The sequence below is a fragment of the Amblyraja radiata genome, chromosome 5, assembly GCF_010909765.2.
Source record: "Amblyraja radiata isolate CabotCenter1 chromosome 5, sAmbRad1.1.pri, whole genome shotgun sequence".
Classification (NCBI taxonomy): domain Eukaryota; kingdom Metazoa; phylum Chordata; class Chondrichthyes; order Rajiformes; family Rajidae; genus Amblyraja; species Amblyraja radiata.
Window position 1 is genome coordinate 21,058,947 of NC_045960.1, and position 24,002 is coordinate 21,082,948.

At 42.0% G+C, this 24,002-nt stretch overlaps 1 protein-coding gene across 7 annotated transcripts in view; it reads right to left on the reverse strand.

The window, feature by feature from the left end:
• Window positions 1–24,002, reverse strand: part of cdc42bpa (CDC42 binding protein kinase alpha) — a 301,642-nt gene that overhangs the window by 33,834 nt on the left and 243,806 nt on the right. For 4 of the 7 annotated variants that reach the window (XM_033020707.1, XM_033020706.1, XM_033020710.1 and 1 more), the window contains exons 22-30: window positions 20,839–20,877; window positions 17,004–17,120; window positions 15,457–15,537; window positions 14,564–14,669; window positions 12,220–12,356; window positions 10,358–10,497; window positions 8,820–8,901; window positions 4,397–4,495; window positions 1,367–1,583 (exon numbers count right to left, since the gene is read on the reverse strand). In XM_033020707.1, the coding sequence (XP_032876598.1) occupies window positions 1,367–1,583; window positions 4,397–4,495; window positions 8,820–8,901; window positions 10,358–10,497; window positions 12,220–12,356; window positions 14,564–14,669; window positions 15,457–15,537; window positions 17,004–17,120; window positions 20,839–20,877 (1,018 nt within the window). The remainder of the gene's footprint in view (window positions 1–1,366; window positions 1,584–4,396; window positions 4,496–8,819; window positions 8,902–10,357; window positions 10,498–12,219; window positions 12,357–14,563; window positions 14,670–15,456; window positions 15,538–17,003; window positions 17,121–20,838; window positions 20,878–24,002) is intronic. The other 3 variants (XM_033020711.1, XM_033020709.1, XM_033020708.1) reach the window with 2 other exon arrangements.

Here is a 24,002-nt window from a genome sequence, read left to right on the forward strand (position 1 = left end):
GTGCTGGAGTAACTCAGCAGGTCAGGCAGCACCTCTGGAGAACATGGATACGTGATGTTTTATGTCAGGACCCTTCTTGTGTCCTTTTGTGTATTAACTAGCATCTGCATTTCTTTGTTCCCTCTAAACCTTTCCAGTTTATGTCAATGTTATTAATAATGGCTTCTTCAGTCTGATTATATCTACATGAGACACCATTGGAAGATTTCTCTAAATCAAAGATAAAATAAATTGATTAGACTTCTGATCCAAAAAAAGTTCCGAACCGAAATGGCGCATGTTCATTTCCTTCCATGCTTGCAGCGTGACCCACTCAGTTCAATAAATCTGGAACTATGAATATATCTAATAGTGCACGTACAACCGCTTCGACACTTGCCCTCCCTCATAAAACAGAGTCAGATACAGTCTGTCACACTTCTGTAAATACATTTCATGTTTGTGCTGAGACTTACTTTCTCCTCTCCACATTAACTATGACCCACCATTTCTAGCTGTGATACCCATGAGTTATCCACTAACATATCATCCCCAGTTGCTGAGTGATTTTTAATATCGCCGGTAACCTGGAAAGGATAGTTATCTAAAACATAAAATTGTCTTTTAGATATTCAATAGGAATATTTAAAAACTGCATTCCATTACATTCATCGGTCATTTGTTGGGGTCGTGAGAGGAGAAAGAGGAGGAAAAATCAAACTAGTATTGACATTTCACAACTTCAGGCTGTCCAAAAGCAGCCAAAGAACAACCATGAGGAGAAATAGGAAAAAACAATTTTAAAAAATGTAGGTGAAATACCAGACCAGCAAAGACAAAATTGTTCAGACTGTTTCTATGCTGCATATTCTATGAACTAACTCTGATATATTGTCACTCTTGTTCTGTTATCTAACAAGGTGGACAAATTACAAAAAGAGAGGACCAACTACAATCACTGGATTAATGACAGGTGTTGTTGGTAAATGCTGGCCAGAACCCTGCGATGATCGTGATGCTCTACTATTTCTTCATGTGGGCTGGGCTCACAGCTCAACAAAAAGAGCTCACTTCCTCAATACTGTTCAAACTGTCAGTCTAGATGTGGGGCCTTAATCTATTGACCAAGAGTCACCATGGACACAGGAATATATGATAATAAATCTTCAAAATCTGCTGACTAAAAGACTTTGACATATTGCAGTAAAATAATTTATTGATGAAGTAGCTTTGATGGTGTCAGAATGTCCCATTGTACTTTGCAGCGAGTGAACCTGTGCAGTGACTAGTTTTATTCTGTGGGTGAATATGGCATTAATTAGTATTTGAGTGTTATGCCACAAGACAGCAGCTTCAGCGAGATTCCGTGCTGTCAGCCCCCACCTACCTATGATAGCGGCTGACTGCGTTGTCTTAATCAGTGGCAAGGCACTGTCATAGGCTTCTTTAGGAACAAAAACGGATCTGTCCTTCAGCTTGTTCTTCTTCAGGATCCGGTGCAGCTCGTTCAGCAGCCCCACCCACTTGTTTTTCTCATTCTCACTGTCAGCCAGTATCAGGATCGAACATTTGTTGTTGGACGTTGACATCTGGGAAGCTGTAACCTACAAAGAGCAGATGTGTTTGGAGTTAAAGGAGGAGCCTCGTCATCATGTTTGCAGCTTAAAATTATCTACAAACCATTACAACACCCGCCCCCTTGCGTTTCAAGCTTGTATTTAAATAGTTACATCGCCAATTTAAGTAATTGACTGTCTGGTGATCTAATCAGAAACCCCTTCCTGCTCAGTCGTTGGATTGCTCAGCTGATGATTATTTGTATTGATGCAGTTGATACGGTTTCCTCTGCCTTGCACCTTTGCAGGCCACTGACCAATATGGACACAAAACATAGAAAACCTCTAAATCTCTGCAGTGATGTCTCCACGTTGAATGGCCAGTGCAATTCCAAAAACTATCTTGTTCACATTTATCATGGACTGCCACTTATAATGAACAACCAGTTCATGAACAACAGGTACCATAGGAACTAATTGCAAACAAAACTCCAATATGCAAACAATTCCACTTCTAACCTTGCTCTGAGAAAAGGTCATTGATGATGAGACTAGAATTCTGCCCATATGAACAGCTGTAGTTGTGTCCTGGGACTGAGATAATGGACCTCAATAACCATCTTTATGCGAGGTGCAAACCTTTTATCTCCATTTCACCTCTAGATTATGTCACTATCTCCACCCATCTGCCAATAACACCCCCCCCCCTCCTCACCTGCATCCATCTATCACTTGCCTTGCCCTGCCCACAACATTCCTTTCCAGCTTTCTCCCCCTTACTAGATCAGTTTGAAGAAGGGCCCTGACTGGAAACATTGTCTGTCCATTCCCTCCACAGATGCTGCCTGATCCGCTGAGTTTCCCTAGCGAATTCTTCGTGGATTTCAACAACCTCATTTTTGATGTCAGTACCTAATCTCTAAAATTGAGCTTATTTTGGTTCATTTTGTATTATCAGTGATGTGTTCTGCAGAAGGTTACGAGTTAATACGTGCCACATGTTGTCATTGTTGTCCACACCTTTGTTCACTTCTTGGATAAATACTTCATGAAGTGGCAGTTACAACGTATAGCACTGCAGCACAGGACTGTACGTATGGCACTGCAGCACAGGTGCACTATCTGGCCCATGCTGACAGCTGCCTGCATGTTGGCTATGTCCCCCATTCCCTGCCCCTTTGTGTATCTGTCTCAATGCCTCTTAAATGGTGCTATTGTATCCGCTTTCACTACATATGCTGGCAGTGTGTCTCAGTCACCTACCACTCTTTGTGCAAAGAAAAACCTGTCGTAAATCTCCTTGAAGTGTTCCCTCTATCATCTTAAAGTTAAGCCCTCTAGCATTTGTTATTTCAACCCTTGGAAAATGATTCTGACTACCTACCCTGTCTTTGCCTCATAATTTTATAATTATAATGATCAGGTCTTCTCTCAGCCTCCAATGTTCCGGAGAAAACATTATGTAATGTCTCTCCACTACCAGTAAGTGTTAATAAACCTTGGGCATGCTTATGCTGCCAATATTCCTCTTCTTCAACTGAAATAATCTCGAGTATCTCTGAGCCAGCAGTGAGATCTGGCAAACATCAGGCATCAAAATGTGACAGCCTTACAAGTAACCTTGCATTCACATCACTCCACCTGACCATAAATGGTATTAAAGTCTGAGTGTTTTTCCATGAGCGTTCAAAACTTGGTAAACTACATAAAAATCAAATTTTTACATTTACGATACAACTGCTGCACAATGACAATCACATGGTTCAGCAATTAAAGCTGTTGTTAGAACATATAACACATAATGAGCACTGTACTTTATGTGGCACAAAAACGATGAAGTGAACAGTTTCCTTCAGCACGATGACACGACAATTCTATCATACTTCATGGAGGTTGTAATTGTAACAACAAAAAATAGTCAATGGTTGTGTAAGGGAGAGAGTTGGCCAAATCTATAGTGCAGCGTTGCCATTGCAGTCATGTCAGGGTGGCAGAAAATCTCTTGTGGCATGGGGCTGGGCATGTTTCAGCGATGCTACAACTTAATGCAAAGCCTCCACACCAGTCGTTCGCTGCATTAGCTTTAGATTGTGCTCTGTATTTCCAACAGATGGACACTGAGGAAAAACTTCACTCCAATAGTAATAATAGTCAACCGAAGGAGCATATGGTCTCAAAAAATGAAGCAATGACTGAGACATCCATACACAATTATTTTTCATAGAGTGGTTGGAGCTGTAGAATGCTGGCATTGAAAGGCTAAGGCATGACTTCTTTTAATGTCTATATTAGATGTCCTGAGAAGTGCAGTGGGCCTTCTTCTTGAAGCATCACAATCCAACGTGTGATGGTGCTTCCCATCTCGGACATGGATTGTATGATCATTCACTCTCTCAAGGGAAAAACTGTACATGTTGAGTAGTTTAGTAGCTTACTGCCATTAATTTTGGAATCATTAAACACCAACCAGCTTATGGTCAAGATTGCATTCCTACCGTGGTTATGGCTTCATTCTAATTAGAACGTTAACTACTGGTAACTTCCCGGATCCTCAGACAGATAAACAAATTCATTGGAAGCTTTGCTGCTCAAGCGTTAGGTAGTCCCAATGGGCCCATAGAAAGAAGATGTTAAAAAGGAAGAAAAAAGACATCCATGAAGTATTTTAGGAAGAACCTTTAAGATGTATGTGTGTGGAGAGTAAAAACAGGAGGTGCATTATATTTAGGCATGATTACTGGTTAAGTAGTCCTTGGAAAGTCTATAGTAGCAAGGATTACCTACCAGGAGATTCCAAAGAAATGGAAGCATAATCTCCATGAGGAAGGAACAGCATTCATTGTACACAGAGTAAAAAATACCTTAATATGAGTTGCAGTTTTACGATCACGTGTGGAATGGAGTTTCGGGGTCTGTTTAATGGGCCCAACCCACCTACCCGGTTCTGCTGTTAGCGGAACCTAGGGCAGAGAAGAGAAAAGCTACATCAGAGATGCACCTGTCAGAAGGGGCTTGAAGGAGTAGGAGCAAGGGTAATGAATTCAGAGGGCTCAAAAAATATAGTGAAGAACAAGTTTCACAGAGGTTATTCAATTCCTAGCATGAGTGAGTAAGGTGATATGAATGAGAAAGGTTGGGTTTTAGCATCTGGACAAAATAATTCCTGGGTACTTCCTCAAACTAATTACTGATCATTTAATTGACAATCTTTTCTAAAGCAGGTCAAGCATATCAGTGTTGGAGCAGGCAAATGTAATGGCGCAGGAGCCAAAAACCCATCGACAAAAGCATCACCTAGAAATAACATCGGAGCTATTCACACTCTTGTGTAGGTAAGACAGAATACAGACTCCATGATAAACTGCGATACCATTCCCACAGTAAACTCATGCTCCAAACTACATCACTCTTTTTACTGATAACAAACAGAATAATTTTCAAATGAGCCGGGAACTGGGGAAACAGAACCAGGTGAGTTTCAAGAGAGCGTGGGAACTGGGGTCCACTGAATGTGGAGGGGGTGGTTCGACAAACACCTTGTAAGACAGATAGCAGGCAGTAGGATTTCTGAATGGTTGGACAGTGGATTATTGGAGTCCTACTGTACTTAACCTTTAACTTATGGGAAAAGGTGGATCCTTTGGTGCTAGGTTTACTGTTTGCCTCTGAAACTCACACTAAATAACTGAGCTTCTTCACTTTGGTAATGACATGGAATATAAAGTACGCATAGTAAAAAAAAAAAAAGTCAGAAAAGTAACAAAAAATAGGAAGAATATATTATATCCCCCCCCCCCCCACCCTTGATGAGGATCGAAAGAACAGGGGATCACACTGATTCTTACAGAAAGGTGACTTTATAGGAATGAAGGGTGGGGCAATAATTTTTCGATGATAACAGTTCAGCTACACCAGTGACAAAGTATACACTGGGGGCCCACAGAGAGAACATAAAATACAAGAAAGGAGTGCAAACGAGTTAAAAGTTAACATGCAGATGGGATGACCTCTAAACCCGTCCCCTCCATCCGTCAACTTTTACTTCATCTTTTCAGAGATACAGTGCCCTCCATAATGTTTGTGACAAAGACCCACTTTAACCACATGTGATTTTTTCTATTACAAATCTCAAATTGTGCAGTACAGAGGCAAATAAATAAATGATGGGTCTTTGTCCCAAACATTATGGAGGGCACTGTATTCCCTTTCTCCAATCCACCCACCCCCTCACTTTCACTGTAACTTACATCCACTATTTAACAATTCTGATGGAATGTTAAACTGTTTCTTTTCCACAGATGCTGCTTGACCTGCTGAATGTTTCCAGCAGAAAGTAGAGGCTTTTTGCCTCCACTGACACAACTATAGCCATTAAGACAGTTAACGGCTCTAATATTAAACTGCAGTGGAAATTAGATATGAGGCACGTAAATGTGGTAGAAATGCAGGAACCTTCTGGGTATGAAGTGACTGAGAGGGAGAACAAATGTGAGAATGAATGGCCTGTTCTTGTTCTTATAAGCAGTTTTAATTATGATTAAAAAATGGAAAGTACAATTTAGAGCCATACTTTGTCTGGTTGCATACATAACTTTGCTTAAAAATAGGACAATGCTTGATAAAACCAGGAGATAACGAGCAACTACATTGGTTGGAAACAAGAGTATGTTGGCATCTGTCGAACAGTCGGCAGGAATGAGGCAATGTAAAAGAGAAGTCTTAAACTGTGGATCAAAAAGTCTTTCAGCATCAATGACAGAAAACAGGATCAAGTTTCCCTTTCCCTTCCTCATGTTAAGAGTCATGCAAAAAGACACACAAAATAATATTGCTCCTATGTTGATTGGCTTAGCTCGTAAATTATAAACATGATACATGTTAAGCAAACACAAGGAACTGCAGATGCAGGTTTCCAAAAAAGCAAAGTGCTGGAGTAACTCAGTTGATCAGACAGCATCTCTGGCGAACATGGATCGGTGACATTTTGAGATGAGAAAGATGGGGAAAAAAGTAGAAGGGGGACAAAGCCTGGTGAATGAAAGGTGAATGCAGGTGAGGGTTTTTCTTAATAGCAGTTGGGTGGCAAAGGCCAGAAAACAAAAGACAGAAGGGTGGACGGGAGAAACCAGGAGGAAGCCTTCAGTCTTTGGTCTCCTTTTCATTTCTAGCTTTTGTCCACCCATCTGCCAATCAACCTCCGTCACCTGTAGCCACCTATCACTTACCAGGCTTTGTCTCACCCACACCTCTGTTACAGCAATTTCCCCCCTACTTTAATCAATCTGAAGAAGGGTTCTGACTCAAAACGTCACCTATCCATGTCCTGATCCGCTGTTACTCTAGTACTTTGTGTTTTGTTTACATGTTATGCAGACAAGACTTTACAATCGCAATGCTTTAGTTAACAAACATTTGCGCATAGGCTGAAGGCAGAAAATACTCCAAAACAATTCTTTACTGAAAACTTTGTGAAAACACATAGCAAGATGCAGGAATATGCAGCACAAACAAGAAAAATGTACCCCCAACCAGCTTCAAACATGTATTTAAGAACACTGAGAGCGACTGGCATTGTTTCACTTCGTAGGCTATCATACTTTGTTTTACCCAGGCAGAACAAAGCCGATTGTGCAGATTTTCCATGACAGCCCATTGGTTCCAATCAGATGCACCTAATACCCAACTCTCAGGAGCTCCTTGCTCACCAGTAGATCCTATTGGTAGCATGAAGATGAGCTGGTATTACCTGCATTTGTGGCTGGGTATGAACACCTGGCTGGCCTTTCACTGCTGAGTCTTACAGCTTGTACTTAATGCAGACTCTCAAGGTGAGAGCAGGCGACTGCAAGAGCTGAGATAATGTTACAGCAGCAACAGGGTTGGCTGTGGCTAATGGGGGGAAGTGGAAGGAAAGAGACAACAGCAACAAATAGGCTAGATATGGTGTGTGCGTCAGTGTGTGTGTCAGTGTGTAATGGCAATGAACCCACAAACATACCAAAACAGATAAAACTAGAAATATCTAGACATGGCTGTAATATATTGACTTAAGCATAAATGGCTCCTACACAGAGTGTGTGCGTGCGCATGGGCGTGTGTGTTTGAGAAAGCGACGGAGAGGACAAGACAGAGAGAGAGGGGGAAGAGTGCTCAAGTGGGAGAAGAGTGGGAGGGAGGCTCATACAACAAGGAATCTGATATAAAATAAATAAATCATGAGAGGAGAGAGACAGTGAAATGACAGAGAAAAGAATGAAAAGAAAACAAGATGGGGAAAATTAGAGAGAGGCAAGGAAGGGAAGCAACTAATAATTGCACTTAAAATGAAAGAAAAGGACTCTGAGGCATCGAGTTCCTGAGCCAGGGAACTTTAAAGGATCATTAAATGACAATTATACCAAATTGATACGTGCATAGTTTTTTTAATCTGTTTGAATTCTAGTTGTGTGTAGAAATTTGTGCTTGGAGTCTCGGCATGTAGACGAGGTATTAAATGAGTGCATCTGTTTTCACCAAGGAGAAGGGCATGGAGGACAGTGAGATCAGTGTGGAGAATACTAATATGCAAGGACAGTTTGAGATTAAGAAGGAGGCGCTGTTGTGGCACTTAAAAGAGCATTAAGGTGGATAGAATGGATTAATTAGGGATAGTCAGCATTGCTTTGTACACAGCAGGTTGTGTTTTACTAACTTGAGGAGTTTTTTGAAGAAGGTGAGAACCTTCTTCCCAGGATGGAAAAATCTAATACTAGAGGGCATTGCTTTAAGGTGAGATGGAAAAAGTTTAAAGGAGATGTGTAAGGTAAGTTTTTTACACTGAGGGTAGTAAGTGCCTGGAACATGCTGAGGGACTTGATACTCGAGGCAGATATGATAATGGGCTTTAAGAGACCTTTGGAAAGGCATATGGATATGCAGGGAATGGAACAGGGATATGGAACATGTGCAGGCAGATAAGAGATGATCGGCACAGACATTGTGGGCCAAAAGGCCTGTTCTTGTGCTTTACTGTTCTAATTGCACAACGAGAAAGTATCTGATAAAAATAGTGGAAAGTAAATTATTTTATTGGAAACACAAACAAATCTGTGCCCGTAAAGAAAACTGCACTGTTTGTAATTACATAATAAAAATATTTGAAAAAACCCACAAGGTTTGAACATCACTGTTTAAATGTACTGATGTGAGGGTAGAACAAAAGTTATAAGACATTCTGCTGAGAAGCCTCACTGTAAGCCCACCGATGATCATTACTCCCCCCCACCCCCTGATCCCACCACTTACCCGGAAGATACAAGGAACATCCTTCCTGTTAGCGTGGATAACATCAGAAGCTAATACAGTACTCACTGAAAACTCTTCATCCCTGTAGGAAATTAAAGTGAAAATAAAATTTGAATTGGAAATGGTATTAACATTCCGTTGTTAATGAATTGCCACTGCCCTGCTGACAAAGCGGTGTCTTTTTGGGCTAGCGATATACAAAAGACAAAATAACAAGCTTTGTTTGTGCATGATAACTGCACCGTGTTCTTCTTTCATTTTGAAGATTTGGGAAAATATCATATCTGACTCTAACACATAATCTGAAATATTATAAATCAGGTTATATTATGTCATCAAGAATTGAAAATATTTTTGTGCAGAATTAAAAACTATATCCTTAATAATCCAATGGGGAATTCGGGAGAAAATTGTATACCTACAATTGTGGTTAGAAAGTAAAACTTACCACATGGTGATTTGTCACGGCATACAGCCTTGATATATTTAATGGAAACTTTGTGAGAGAGTGCAGAGGAGGTTTACCAGAATGCAGAGGGTTCCAGTTATAAGTAGAGGTTGGATTGACTTGGATTGTTTTCTCTGAATGCCAGAGGTCGAGGGGAGACAATATAAAATTATGAGAGGCACAGACAGGGTAAACAGGCAGAACCTTTTTCCTAGGTTGGGAATATCCAACATTAGAGGGCATAACTATATGGTGAAAGAGGGAAAGTTTAATGGAGATGTGCTGGGCATGGTGCGTGGTGATGTAGGCAGTGGCGCGCGGTCACGTGCGGTGCCCCAGTATTTTGGGATGTACAAACTCTTTGCGCGCCATCTGTGTGACGCGCAAATGACGCCCAAGTGGAACAGGCTCTTAATCGAGCACAGAAACAAGCCATTTGGCCCAGCATGTCCATACTGACCATCAAACTCACATCTGCACTAATCTTTTTCTTTTTTCCTCTCAACAGGGTTACAGCAAGGTTCCATTGTTGTACACTCTATTTAACCCTAACAGTTTGCAAGTTGGAAATATGGCTGTGAACCCAGTGACTTCCCTGATGGCAGAAGATGCCCGCATCCCCATTGCAAATCCATCTCGCTGGTCTTGATTGTATGCATGTGCATTCGTAAGCTGGGGACGACCTATGGCCTATTAGCAAACCAGCAAATCTTTGGCTTGTGGAAAAATATAAAGTAATTGTTGAAAGTACATCGTTGAAGTGCTGGTCCTAATCAACATGCACACACTGAAAGGTAACTGTGGGCAAATACACTTGCATACACAGTAAGGACATCCTGCAAACCCAGAATTTGACTGACAGGTCAAGAACCCCACACATTTGCTTGGTATCCCTATGGCCACACTGGGTGGAGGTAACAACACAAAAGAAGAAGCGTGGAACTGCAGATGCTAGAATCTTGCATAGGCCACAAAGTCCTGGAGTAACTCAGCGGGTCAGACAGCATCTCCGGAGGACATGGAAAGGTGGCATTTTGGGTCACGACCTTTCTTCAGACTCACACACAAGAGGAAGGGGACTTGCACAAACCTCATATCAATAACCTGGCTAACCACCACACTCGGTTGAGATGCCTTGCCTTCTGCGATGTCGTACAAAAACAGTTTGAAATCGCAAACCACAGCCAGTGCCCTCTGCCAGCCTTTCTTCACCCCAGCTGGTTTAGGTACCTAGGAATGAAGCATTGGTATTATTTTGGGAGGTGGGAGTAGGGATGCATGTGCAAATATTCCACAGGCATGTAGAGAAATAAACATTTTGATATGTATTTATGAACATAAGAAATTGGCAGGGAGATCCATGTTGAAACATCCTGGCAAAATATTTTCATCAACTCTTCAATTGTGACTTGCCATGCCTAATTTTCACTTCAACACCAATCTCTTTGGTGAAGCAAGATAATGCAGAAAAAACAGCCACATTGTCTTTAATTAAAGTTGGTGTAATTTATTTTGTGCTTGGATGTTGACCAAATGAATTCATCACTGAGTAATGAGATGATTTCTGGCAAGATCCCTAAGATGTGCCCTGAAATGAACATAGGGTAAAGAGGCTGTCCCACTGTGGCGACCTAATCCGTGCGTTAAGAAGAGTGTCTTCGACCTTCAAGCTCGAGGGCACTCGCCTGGAAAACCTCGAGCGTTGAAACCGCAAGCTGGATCGACCGACCACACACACACATCGCAAAGGCGGGGGGGGGGCCAGGGAAAGTGGGGGAGCGCTGTCTGAAATTCACACCCGATGAAGAGAAAGGAAAGATAGCTGAGCTGCACAGTGTACGGTAAGTCCTATAGAGAGCGCGGAGGATGGGGGAAGGGGGGAGAGAGGGGGAGAGAAGGGGAGAGAAGGAGGGGAGAAGGAGTGGAGACACTTTTAGGAAGTATAATAAAGTTTAGCGGGCATTTTACCTACTGGTCAGTTTTCCTGCGTCCTGAAAACTCAAATGACCCAATCAAAATGCCCGGTCAGCGAATGAGATTGCCTATGGCTGCCCTCGACTGCCTGTAACTAAATAGCGACCCCACTACGAGTTAAAAAGAACCATGCCGACCAAATTTTACTTGCTGACTTGCGGACTAGCTGAGGCCACAAGTATTCGGAAACTTCCCTCGAGCATGAAGGAGAATTCCAGTGACCTCATAGGACCTCCTAGGACCACATGTCGACCACGCTGCGAGTTTGAGTCGAGGGCAAATTTGTCTAAACTCGCAGATTAGGTCACCGCAGTGGGACAGCCCCTTAAAGAGTAAAATTAGGGTTCAAGACTATTGAGGTCTGGGGGCCTAACCATTGCCTGAGGTAGCTTCAGGAGGGAGAAATTCATAAACTCGCATTACTTCAAACTTTTTATGATGCTTTTGAACAATTCTTTTGTTTCAGATATTGGATTTTATGATATCTTGATTTTATTTTAGTTTAGTTTATAATTGTCATTTGTACCGAGGCACAGTGAAAAGCTTTTGTTTGCATGCTATGCAGTCTGAGAAACGACTGTATATGAATACATTCAAGCATTTTGGCAATCTCTGGATTGCCTAGTAGATTGCTTAGGTGAGAGAATTAAATTTGTTTTTAAATAAAAGAGACAAACTTTGTTGTATCATTTTCAACATTCATCCAGTGAGTCAGGACCTTTGTTTCGCTGAATGATAAGACCTCAGATCAGAGAGTAATCACAGAGCTCACATAGTCTAAGAAGGGCTCCATGTATATCCTCGTTACAATCCATTCTTTTGTGTCGGATACTAGAAACTGAAGACCTGATGCGATAGATGTGTATAAACCTTTCTGCAAACCTTTTCCTCATCTGAAGATTCAATGAGCTGTGTTTTATGGATGTTCATGAGGACAACGACTCTTGAACCCACACCCTTGCATTGATTCTTCCTTACCCGAACGTGGCCCTCGTAGGCAGTTCCGATCCCTCTCTGTGGGTCGATCCCCAATGGACCCTTAGTTTGATCAGATGGGATGGGGCACACGGCTGGTGCTTTGTCTGCGCATGTCACGTGGCATGAGAAACCACACACTAAAAATAAAACAAGAGTTAATCGCGCAATCTCATGATCAAGTAACTTGCACTTGCATAGCACCACAACGATTCACAGAAATGATTAACAGAGCCATTTAAGATATTATTAAAGCATGTGGCTAAAAGATGACAAGAAAAATCTTAATATTTAGGAGTAGAGTTGGGGAAGTGCAGGGAGAAAGATGGAAAGGTTTAGTAAAGAATGAGAATTGTGAGCTTTATAAGCTGAAGGCACATTTGCCACTGCTACTACTTGCAAGAGGTCTAAATTGGGTGAATGCCCAGTTGGGAAATCAAGAACTAAAGGGCATAGGTTTAAGGTGAGAAGGAAAAGATGTAAAAGGAATCTGAGGGGCAACCATTCCACATGGAGAATGGTATGTGTATGGAACGATCTGCCAGAGGAAGTAGTTGACACAAAATACAATAATATTTAAAAGTCATTTGGACAGGTATATGCACGCGAAAGATTTAGAGGGATACTAGACCAAGTGGGATCCGTTGGGGCCTGCTCCCCCAATGCAATATTCCACCACTCACCCATTCCCCCAACGCAACCAATTTCCATCACTCACCCGTTCCCCCAACACAACCCGTTCCCCCAACGCAATATTCCACCATTCACCCATAGCCCCCAACTGCGCAGGCGCAGCTCATTTCCCCTCATCCCCAACACTTTCTCCCCCTCCTCTTCACCCTCCCTCTTCTATCCCCTCCTCCAGTCCCTCCCTCACCTCTCCCTCCCTCTCCTTTCCCCTACCCTCAGTCACTCCCTACCCTTCGTCACTCCCTCCATAACCCCTCTCCCCTCCCTACCCCCTTTGACGTCATTGTGAGGTCCCATTGCTGCTGATCCCATTGTGATGTCATTGTGGGCTGGAACACGGCTCACGGGCAGTTTATGTAAATGAGATCCCATTGTGATGTCATTAGCTGCTAGCTACCACTGCAACTTCAAATTATTTTTCTCAAACTGGATTTCGTAAAGTTTAAAAATGTGAATAACTTGTAAAATATACCATCAATCTGAACGAAACTTTGATACACCACACCGCAGGACAATTGTGAGTAAGATGGTCCAACAATTGTAGCGCTATTGTGTACCGTTTTGGCGTAATTTCAGGTTCTGACTCACTCACTCACTCACACACAGACAGACAGACAAACAAACAAACAAGATGAGAGTTTTAGTAATATATAGATATATGGGTCAAACACAGGTCTAAATACCAGGGAATTTCTTGACTTCCCTCATCCAGAGCATAGTGTAATGGATGCAGACCCCAGAGGAGCTTTCCATGCTTGAGAAAATATCCCACCAACTTAATGAATAGATGATTAGAGTGAACCAAGAAACCATTGAATCGGGAGAGTATAAACAAAACATCAACAAACAAGAAGAAAATCTGTCTGCTTCACGTGCACATTTCAATTTCCTGGACATTTCAAAAGGTCATACTGTAAGTGATAGGAGTATAATTAGGCCAGTAGGCCCATCAAATCTACTCCTCCATTCAAACATGGTTGATCTATCTCTCCCTCCTAACCCCATTCTCCTGCCTTCTCCCCATAACCGTACTAATCAAGACTCTGCATTAAAAATATCTACTGAGGGCCTCCACAGTCTTCTACGGCAAAGAATTCCACAGATTCACCACCCTCTGACTAAATAAAATTATCCTCATCTCCTTTCTAAAAGAACGTCCATTAATTCTGAGGCTATGATCTCTAGTCCTAGACTCTCCCACTAGTGGAAACATCCTCTCCACATCCACTTTAGCCAAGCCTTTCACCATTCTGTATGTTTCAATGAGGTCCCCCCTCATTCTTCTAAACTTCAGCGAGTACAGGCCCAGTGCCGACAAACACTCATCATAGGTTAACCTACTCATTCTTGAGATCATTCTTGTAAACCTCCTCTGGACCCTATCCAGAGCCAGCACATCCTTCTTCAGATATAGTGCCCAAAATTGCTCACAATATTCCAAATGCGGCCTTTTGAGCGCCTTATAGAGCCTCAGCATTACATCCTGTTTTTGTATACAAGCCCTCTTGAAATAAATGCTAGCATTGAGTTTGCTTTCTTTACTACCGTTTCGACTTGCAGATTAATTTAAAAGGAATTTGAGGCCAATCAATTACTTCTGAAGTACATTCAGTTTTATAATAAAGGGTGTGACAAGGCATTGCGTGATTCTCCTCACCTTCACATGTGCAACCTTGGCGTACCAAGCCTACCATCAGAGATGTACACTGTTTGCACTTTGTAGGTGTGGTAAAAGATTTCACCACAAACTGATGAGCCTTGGGCTATAAAATGGAACATTGAATGAAGAAACGTTAATAAAAAAGACAGTTATCAAACTTTGAACAACATTTAACAAATGTTCTCATCCTTTTTACTAAATCTTATTGCTAAATTCCATTTCCTCTTAATATGAGATTATCCGCAAAATAATATTTGAGATGAAAAGGGGACACATGAGGCTGCAGATGCTGGAATCTTGAGCAAAACACAAAGTACTGGAGAAACCCAGCGGGCCAAGCAGCATTTGTGGAGGGAATGGACAGACTTTTCAGGTCTGAAGAAGGGTGCACACCCAAAATGTCGTCTGTCCATTCTCTACACAAATGCTGCCTGAGCCACTGAGTTCCTCCAGCAAGATATATTTTGCCTGAGGTGAAAAGTGGTTATTATTAATATTTTCTGCCCTTCAAAGTGATGTTAGTTTAAAGAATATCAAGACTGGGAAAAATTAGTGGCTGAATGAAATCATACACAGTTCCTTTAATTACAGCCTTAAAACAGGAACCGGCATTTTAGAAATAAGCGTTGGATGAAAATCTATTACGTTTTCTCTGTATGGGCGTCACTTGGTAGAATTTCTAAAGGTTAAACGCTGAGTGATTGGTTCCAATTCTGAGAACGATAATGTAGAAATTCTAATTGGGGAACTGCCATGAAAATTTTAACATGTCCCAAATGAGCCAGGGCAAGATTACAGTCTCAAGGTATTGGAGTACAATGCACAGTGCTTGCAGCTGTCAGCACTGGAGCCTATATTGTTGAGGTGGATACACAATGTGGAGGACTTACCTTTGGGTTTGAGGCTGTGGAACCACTGTAGGAGGACCTGATAGTTGGTGTCAGTGTTGGACGAGGAGGAAGATCTACTCCCTAATAAAATTAAAACATAGTGATTAGCTGCAGTGAGTGGGAATTGGAACAAGAAATATAGGTGAAACATTGTCCTGTTCTTTTAAATTTAAACAAACCGTTTCCATTCGTTGAAACAACTATGCTAAGAACCTATCAATCAAAACCATTTATCCACCAGCAATAAAGGTTCTTTGGATCCTAAATGTAGGCAAAATTCTTCCACTGTATTTCTCAGATTTAGACACACGGGCTCCCCAGGTTACAAATGACCCGACACAGGATATTCAATCTTACGCAATTTCTTCCGAACATTTTTCAAGCATTTTTCAAGCTAATAATAATAATGCTAAAACATTTTACTGCATTCACTAATGGCCGAATACTGTACAGGCAGTTAAGGAACAAAACCCGCCCGTATCATGATTTCCCGTAAGGCAAGACCCTACTTCCCACTGAATCCCATGTTATAAGAGACGCGCTCCTACAGGATGTATTTTTATCACAGCAATGAAAGTACTCAACTGCTGGTTCATGACAAGTGGGGGGGATTTTAAAGAATGCCTTGTCAGTTTTCAAAGCAAATCCCTTGAGTGGCTAGCAGCTATGTTTGGAGACACAAACGACTGCAGATGCTGCAGCAAGCTTTTGCACAAAACTTTACTCCAGTTCTACCAAACAAACCTTGGTAGAAAATCAAGTTTTACATCCAGCATAAACCATTTTCATGGTCATTTAGGTTTATCGTTTCTGACATGAGGAAAAATAATATTGGATACTCTTGAAAAAACCTGTAACACTGCAAAATTAAACTACAGCATTATGCCACACTATCTACATATGCATCAAGGAACGAAAACAAATTAATTACATTTGTTGTGGGAAAACTTGGCAGAGTAATACAGAAAATTTGCAAGCTGCAAAGTTGATGTGGGTTCAAGAAACTGCAGATGCAGGTTTGCAAAACGAAACACAAAGTGCTGGCGTAACTCAGCGGGTCAGGCAGCATCTCTGGAGAACATGGATCGGGACTGTTCTTCAGACCCGAAACATTTCTTATCCAATTTCTCCAGAGATGGTTCCTGACTGGCTGAGTTACTCCAGCATTTTGTGTCTTTGACTGCAAAGTTGATGCTCAACCGGAGGTTTAAAAGTTCACTGATAATATATGAAATGAAGCCTGGTGGAGGCATGGTATTATGTTAGATAAAAATATGCATGGATATAATGGTGTGAGTGGAGCAAAAGGCAAAATTCCCTCTATTGGGGCTTGGAGTTTGGAAAGAGAAAAGATAACAGGTTATTTTTGTTCCCCGGAGGCACCAGATGCCTTCTAGCAGTACGAAACAGTTGCTGAGGGCTGGATTGAGCTGCATGCTTTTCTATTCCCGGCTACAATAGCCCGTCATCCTGGGTAAAATCTGAAGCAGTAGAAAATAGAAAAATGCCCTTTTATTAGAGAAAGGCAAAGATTCCCATGCACTAACCTCCACAGGCTCAATGTCACTGGCTGTCGACGGTGACCGGGAACGAAAGTACGCCTGTGATTTCACCTCTTCGCCAGACGGAGAGTTGGAAAGGTTGAAATTCTCAATGGAATCAATCTATGAAAATAAATCCCTGTTAATATATGCTTATGCTGGTGACCCAAACTCTCTGGCATTCATTTTCCAAAAGTTAAATAGTGATCCATGCAGAGACATGAGATTGAGGTATTTTCTCCCCATCATTTACAATTCATGGTCTTTGATCAGAGATGGGGCAGACATTCTCTTTTCCCTCCCTCAATGGTGATCCTCATTCATAATCCCTTCCAAAAGAAATCCCTTCCAAAAGAAAAGGTAATCACAGAAATGTACTGATCCCTAACTTTTAAACTGCACCTATACCCAGACAACCACATTTTGAACATGTGGGAAATAAATCTAGAGTAAACAGCTTGCTTTTGAATCTGTTAGTTTGTGGAACTTCTCCCCCCTCTAAAGTGGGCGACACTTTTATAAAATAATGAATCTTCAACTAGAATCAATCCCGTTTTTCTCTCCACAGATGTTCCCTGATCTGCAGACTGTGTCCAGCATTTTCTGGGGTTTTTCAAGTTTTTACTGTACTTTTTGATTTTCAAATACTTGATAAAATCTTGCTTTGCCACTTTCTACATTACTATATTATGCAATTACCTGGTTGTAATCAGAAGCACAGTATATCTCAACTTAACTGACTAGAATTATCTGAGAATTTAAATATAACAAAAAGTTGAGATGACCATGAATTCATTCTCCAATTCTTTTTACCATGGTGAAGATGGTGGGAACTGCCTCTTGTAGCACTGCTGGACTAATGAAGATATCTGCAGAGCGTTTGTAGGGAGTGGGTGCCAGGATATTTACCGTGTGATGAGGGAACAAAGGAGGGTCCAATTCAGGATGGTGTATGACTGTGTAAGGAACAAATACTGTCTTGTTCTGTTTATATTCCTACTTTAAACTAAGGGAAAGATTGATTATTCTTCCAAGCAATAAATGATTTAGAATTAACATTAGTAAGCTGCAAATACTAATTCTGGGATTTCAGAAGTGATGGAATATGTGATCTCAGGCCATTACATGTAAATCACGTCCTTGGTAACGCCAAAGTATTGTCCGTCTGAAGATCCTGCCTTGGCCCTTCCCCATGCACCAACTTCCAGAATGCTATTAATATGGGGTTTATTGTAAACGTCTCACAGAGTCATAGAGCTGTTCAATACGGAAACAGGTCACTCGGCCCATCGTGTCCCTACCAAGAAACACCCATTCACACTACTCCCAATTTTATTCTCGCCATACTCCCAACCACTACTACCCTAATATTACCGCTCACCTACTAATCAGAGGCAATTTAAAGTCAACCTATCTTCCCGTATGGGATGGGGGAAAACAAAGCCGCCAGAAGGACCCACATGGGGAGAAAGTGCAAACTCCTCGCAGATAGCACAGTTCAGGACTGAATCCGGATCACTGGAGCTGTGAAGCTGTAGCTAACAAGCTGCACCACTGTGCTGCTCTTATCCCCAGACGGTACTAATTGTTGCTGGGGCAATGTTTCTATGGCACGGATAGATCTAGTGGGTTATCCACTATGTTTTAGCCAGATCAGTAAGCAGCAGAAAGACTAACTGCGGATGGCAGTATTGTGATTTTTGGGCATTCTGTTGAATTTGTGATGTGCCTGGGATGTGGCCTGATAGCTTTTACATCTTAAAGGCATGATATTAACTAGCATGGGAGTTTATGTCTTGTATTATAATACTCAGCTACCGCAGCCTGAGATCTGAACCTAAAGAGTACACAAGCAGTGAACAATTGCTGCAGTTTTTGTCAACCATGTTGATGCTGATGTTACAACCTCCAGGTCCCCACACTCACCCATACACCACCCCCAAACCCACCTCCCCACCCTCCATTAAAGTGCCACATGCAGGCGTTCAACTTCAGCTTTACCAGAGCAAGCTCTTCCTGCTTACGTAGCACCCCAAAGACATTCTCAAAGAGCAGCCCACCATTCTGCAAAGAGAAGCCATAGTTGACAGCAGGAGAGAAACAGCAAAGGAGGAGAGCGATCAAGGCCGAAAACCAATTGGGAGAAATTCAACCGACCCCAGCGCTTCAAGGTTAGTGGTTCTGATGTTACATTGAATGATAAGTGACAGGAACATTACAGCGTGTAATGAATGAGGCTATATCTCACTGCATTTCACTGTATCGCCGAGTCTTTGGTGAAATGACAAATGTCAATGATGCTCCGACATCCTGCATGAACACACCACCCGATGCTCTGATAAAGTGCATTACAGGTAATGATACCCCAGGATACTGTCTGACCAGTCTCTGATATCCCAGGACACTGCCTGACTGGTCTGTGATATCCCGAACACTGCCTGACTGGTCTGTGATATCCCGAACACTGCCTGACTGGTCTGTGATATCCCGGGACACTGCCTGACTGGGTTTTGAAACCCCCCAAAGATTTGCGTTCATGCTGCAAACTGTCCCAAGAACATTGTGGGTTATTTTGATATGTTGAGGGACATTCTAAAATCTTAAGTAATGGTATTGTCAGTGACCTGATATGTTGAAAGATAAAGTCACTGTTCTACAAAGAGTCTGAGTGACAATGACATTGTCCCACTGATGCCCTGAGGGATCGTGTCCACATTACAGAACTCTTACATCACTCAAGAGCTAAATCCATTGGGTCAGCTTCAATCCTACATTTTCTCGTCTCCTCATCCTTTATAAGGGTTGTATATGTCACGTAAATGACCAGACGCAGACTCTATGGACATCGGAGCCAGGCCAAGGTTCACTTTTCTTGAATAACATGTGCCATCAGAAAAGCCAAATATTTTAATTCCACACATCCGTGCCAGGAACTATGAGCTCATTTTGAATGAAATGGCTTGTGACATTCAGCACAGGATATCAATGGGTGCAGCAATGCTCTTTCCTTAAGCATTACTTGCTTTCCCTTAATATAAGCTGATATTGCCTGATGTTGATATTGGTTGTTTTTACAATAATCAACCATTATTTTTCTTTTAACTGATTGTACTCTTTTCAGTTTTGAAGAAGGATTTATACGTAGTGGATGTTAACTCGTTTCAGATGCTGAATATTCTCAGCAACATCTGATTTTACTTTAAAGTGTATGTATGGAGATGAAAAATATGAGATAACTAGATCCCTTTCTCTGCAGGATGGGTGACAGTGTGACATTCCAGATGTATTGCTGAAACTTTCAAACCATACACGTTTGAAATGCTTTTGGTTAGAGATGAAGTTAAAGACATCACCAAGATTAATTGTTCAGTAAGTGGTTTAAGTGTTGATTTCACTGAGATTAAATAATTTCTCCTTGAGGTTAACAGAGTGGGGAGAGTTTAACAACGTGGCCACTATGGCTTCCTGACTGGGGCAACACAGTGCAAGCTATTAGGAATGAACAGTCACAACATGCAAACTGCAAAAGGGAGAGAGAGAGAAAGGCAGAGGGAGTAAGAGGTAGAGGGGAAGAGAGAGGGGAAGGAGTGAGGGAGAGGATGAGAGGGGAGTAGGAGAGTAGGAAGAGGGAGAAGGGGAAAGAGAGAGGATGAGGGGAAAGGGAGGGAGAGGGAGAGAGGGGGGGAGAGGGAGAGGGAGAGGGAGAGTGAATTTGGGGGAAGACAGTAGGTAAATAGCTGCAGCAACAACAAAAACAAGCATTAAGGCCCATAGCAACGCGCACACACGTAACTGTCCATACAGTGCACACGCAGCAAAATGAACTAAGACAACATCTTACACGTCTGCCTTTGCTAGCTGGTACACAGGCACGAGAATGCTTCAATAGAGAAAGGAAACACAAGTTAACTATGAATGAAGAGTCCAAAACATCCATTTAGACCTATATATATTTTCCGCCCTTTCTCCCTTCCCCACACCATAAATTTGGAAAACTAATAATAATCAAGTAACATTGAGAGCAACACTTTTCCATAAAGTGGCGGTTGAATGAACACTTGATGGATTTGTAACTTCTGCTCAACCATTTCATTGTCCACTCCAATTGTAAATTTTAGAAACATTAGTCATTTTTATAACCGCACCTTTCCTTTTAACCTTACCCTGCCTCTGGAACTCCCTCCTTCCTTACCCAACCCCCCATCCCAACTATCCATGTACACCACCTTACCAGTTGTTACATCTAGTCTGTCAGGAATTGTTCCAATGTACCAAGAACAGGCACTACGCAGCCACGGTGAACTGTGTGTCATATCCATCACTACTCAGTGGCAAGAACACTTCCTCTAACTTCACTCTCTGCACGTCACTGGCAAAGATGGCATTCACTGCTCACTCCCAGTTCCCTTGAATGATGACGTCTATTGAGTATCTGGTTGAGCCCCTTCATAGAGTAGTGAAGAGTCCAATACCACGCTGTGGGTCTGGAACCACGTGTCAGTTGGGTATGGATAGCCAATTTCTTTGGCCAATGATTCAGTGGGTCACCTTACCTTGTTTATTTTTTAGAAAACCTTCTCATAAAGCAGAGGTTTATGGAACTAAAACATGTCCAAACTGGCAGAGTGTGATTCTGGAGTAATAACACAGGATTGTTGACACCGTGGACTAGGACACACCATGGATTTAGTTTGTTGACTCCATCTGGTATGTCCTTTCCTCCCTTTCAGCATTCTGGGCCACTTCTTCTCTGAAACCCACACTGCTCCCATGACTGTCTGCTGTACAACTTCATTCTGTGCCACACATACCCTTTTACTTTTTCTCTCCCAAATAGCAAAGGCCCATACATTTTGTCCAGCAGTTCTTTTAATTGAACATACTCTGTTTGTCATGTTGTTTCCTCAACATTGGGGACACCAAACATAAACGAGTCACCACTTTGTGTTACACACATGCTCTGTCTGCAGTAATCATGATCCTGAGTTTCCAATCCATTCTAAATTTATTTCTGAAAGGTCATCAGCCTGAACTATTAGCTGTTTTTCCCTCCACATATGCTGCGAAACAGGCTGAGTATTTCCAGCATTTTCAGTTGTTATTTCTGCATCAAGGTATTTTGCATTTGTCAATTCAATTTTCTGGCCTGCTCCACTGCTTTATCGACAGTGTTACAATAAAGTTCATCGTAAGCTTGACAAACACGTCATCTTTGATGTAATCGCAAGGAAAATGGAGATGCTGGTTTACCAGAGAAAGACTCAGCGGGCAGGCAGCATCTCTGGAGAACATGGATAGGTGATGTTTTGGGTCAGGGCCCTTCTTCAGACTGATTGCGGGGTGGGAGCAGATTGGGCAGGAAATAAAGCTGAAAGAAAGGAGAGGCAGGAGGGGGGATTGCGGGAGAAAGATGATCATCTTTGATCTTCTCTTTTAATGTCCTGTTTTCACACACTTTACCTTTCCTTATCTTTGTGTCTCCCTCTCCCCTGACTCTCAGTCTGATGAAAGGGTCTTGACCCGAAACAACACCTATTCCTTCTATCCAGAGATGCTGCCTGTCCCGCTGAGTTACTCCAGCATTTTGTGTCTTTCTTCAGATCATCTTTGAGCTGGGCGTCTTCAGAAAATTATACAACCAATTCCATTTACAGCTTTGCACCAGCCTTTTGCTTCCTTACTTGCCCCGTCATAATTTCCTTTGCCTTGCATCAACATCCCTTTGTCATCCATCTAATCTCTCTTGAATTCCACCCTTCCACGGATATTTGATCTCACTCTCCCTTTCCTTCCTACTTGGCAATTTAAAATTCTCTTTTACTTTTCTGATGAAAGATTTTGACCAGAAATATGCACATTCTTCCAATTTGTCTGCCTGATCCGACTATTCCTAGCATTTTATTTTTTCTGTCTCAAGCCTGAAGCTTAAGGGAGTAAAGAGTATTATTTAAAGAGAAGAATAAATAAATGGCAGAGGAGTTGAATAACTAATAAAGAAATGGCAGAGGAGTTCAATTTGCATCAATCTTCACAGTAGAAGACACCACCAACATGCCTGAAATTCAAGATAATCAGGGGGTGGAAATTAGTGGAATGGCAATTACTAGGGAGACGGTGTTTGGGAACTGAAAGGGTTGAAGGTGGAGAAGTCATCTGGACCAGATGGACTGAACCCTAGGGTTCTGAAAGAGGTGGTTTTAGAGATTGTGGAGGCATTGTTAGTGATATTTCAAGAATCACTGGAGTCCAGAGTGGAACCAGATGATTGGAGAATTGTCAATATTACCCCGCTGCACAAGAAGGGAACAAATCAGAATAGTGGGAACTATAGGCTGGTTAGTCTGACTTCGGTGGTTGGTAAGATTTTAGAGTCCATTGTAAAGGATGAGGTTACGAAGAAAAAAGTTGATGATAAAATAGAAGTCAGCATGGCTTTGTAAAGAGGAGGTCTTGCTTGACAAAGTTGCTGGAATTCTTTGAAAAAGTAAATAGCAGGACAGACAAAGGTGAGGCAGTAGATGTTGTTTACCTAGATTTTAAGATGCTTGATAAGGTGCCACACGGGAGGCTGCTAAGGAAGATGAGAGCCCATGGTATCAAAGGGCAGATACTAGCATGGATATCTGGTTGGTTGGATGGAATAAGGCAAAGAGTGGCAATAAAGGGGTTTTTTTCAGGTTGGCACCCAGTGAGCAGCGGAGTTCCGCAGGGGTCGGTGCTGGGGCCGCTACTCTTCACGTTGTATATTAATGATTTGGATGAGGGGATTGAAAGCTTTGTGATGATACGAAAATAGGTTTGCTGATGATACGAAAATAGGTGGAGGGGCAGGTAGTGTCGAGAAAGCATGGACTCTGCAGAAGGATTTGGATAGGTTGGGAGAATAGGCATAGAAGTGGCAGAATAGTGTAAAATAGTGTAGCAAAGTATGGAGTCATGCATTCGGAATCGGAATAAAGGCGTAGATTATATTCTAAATGGGGAGAGAATCCAGAAATCGGAGGA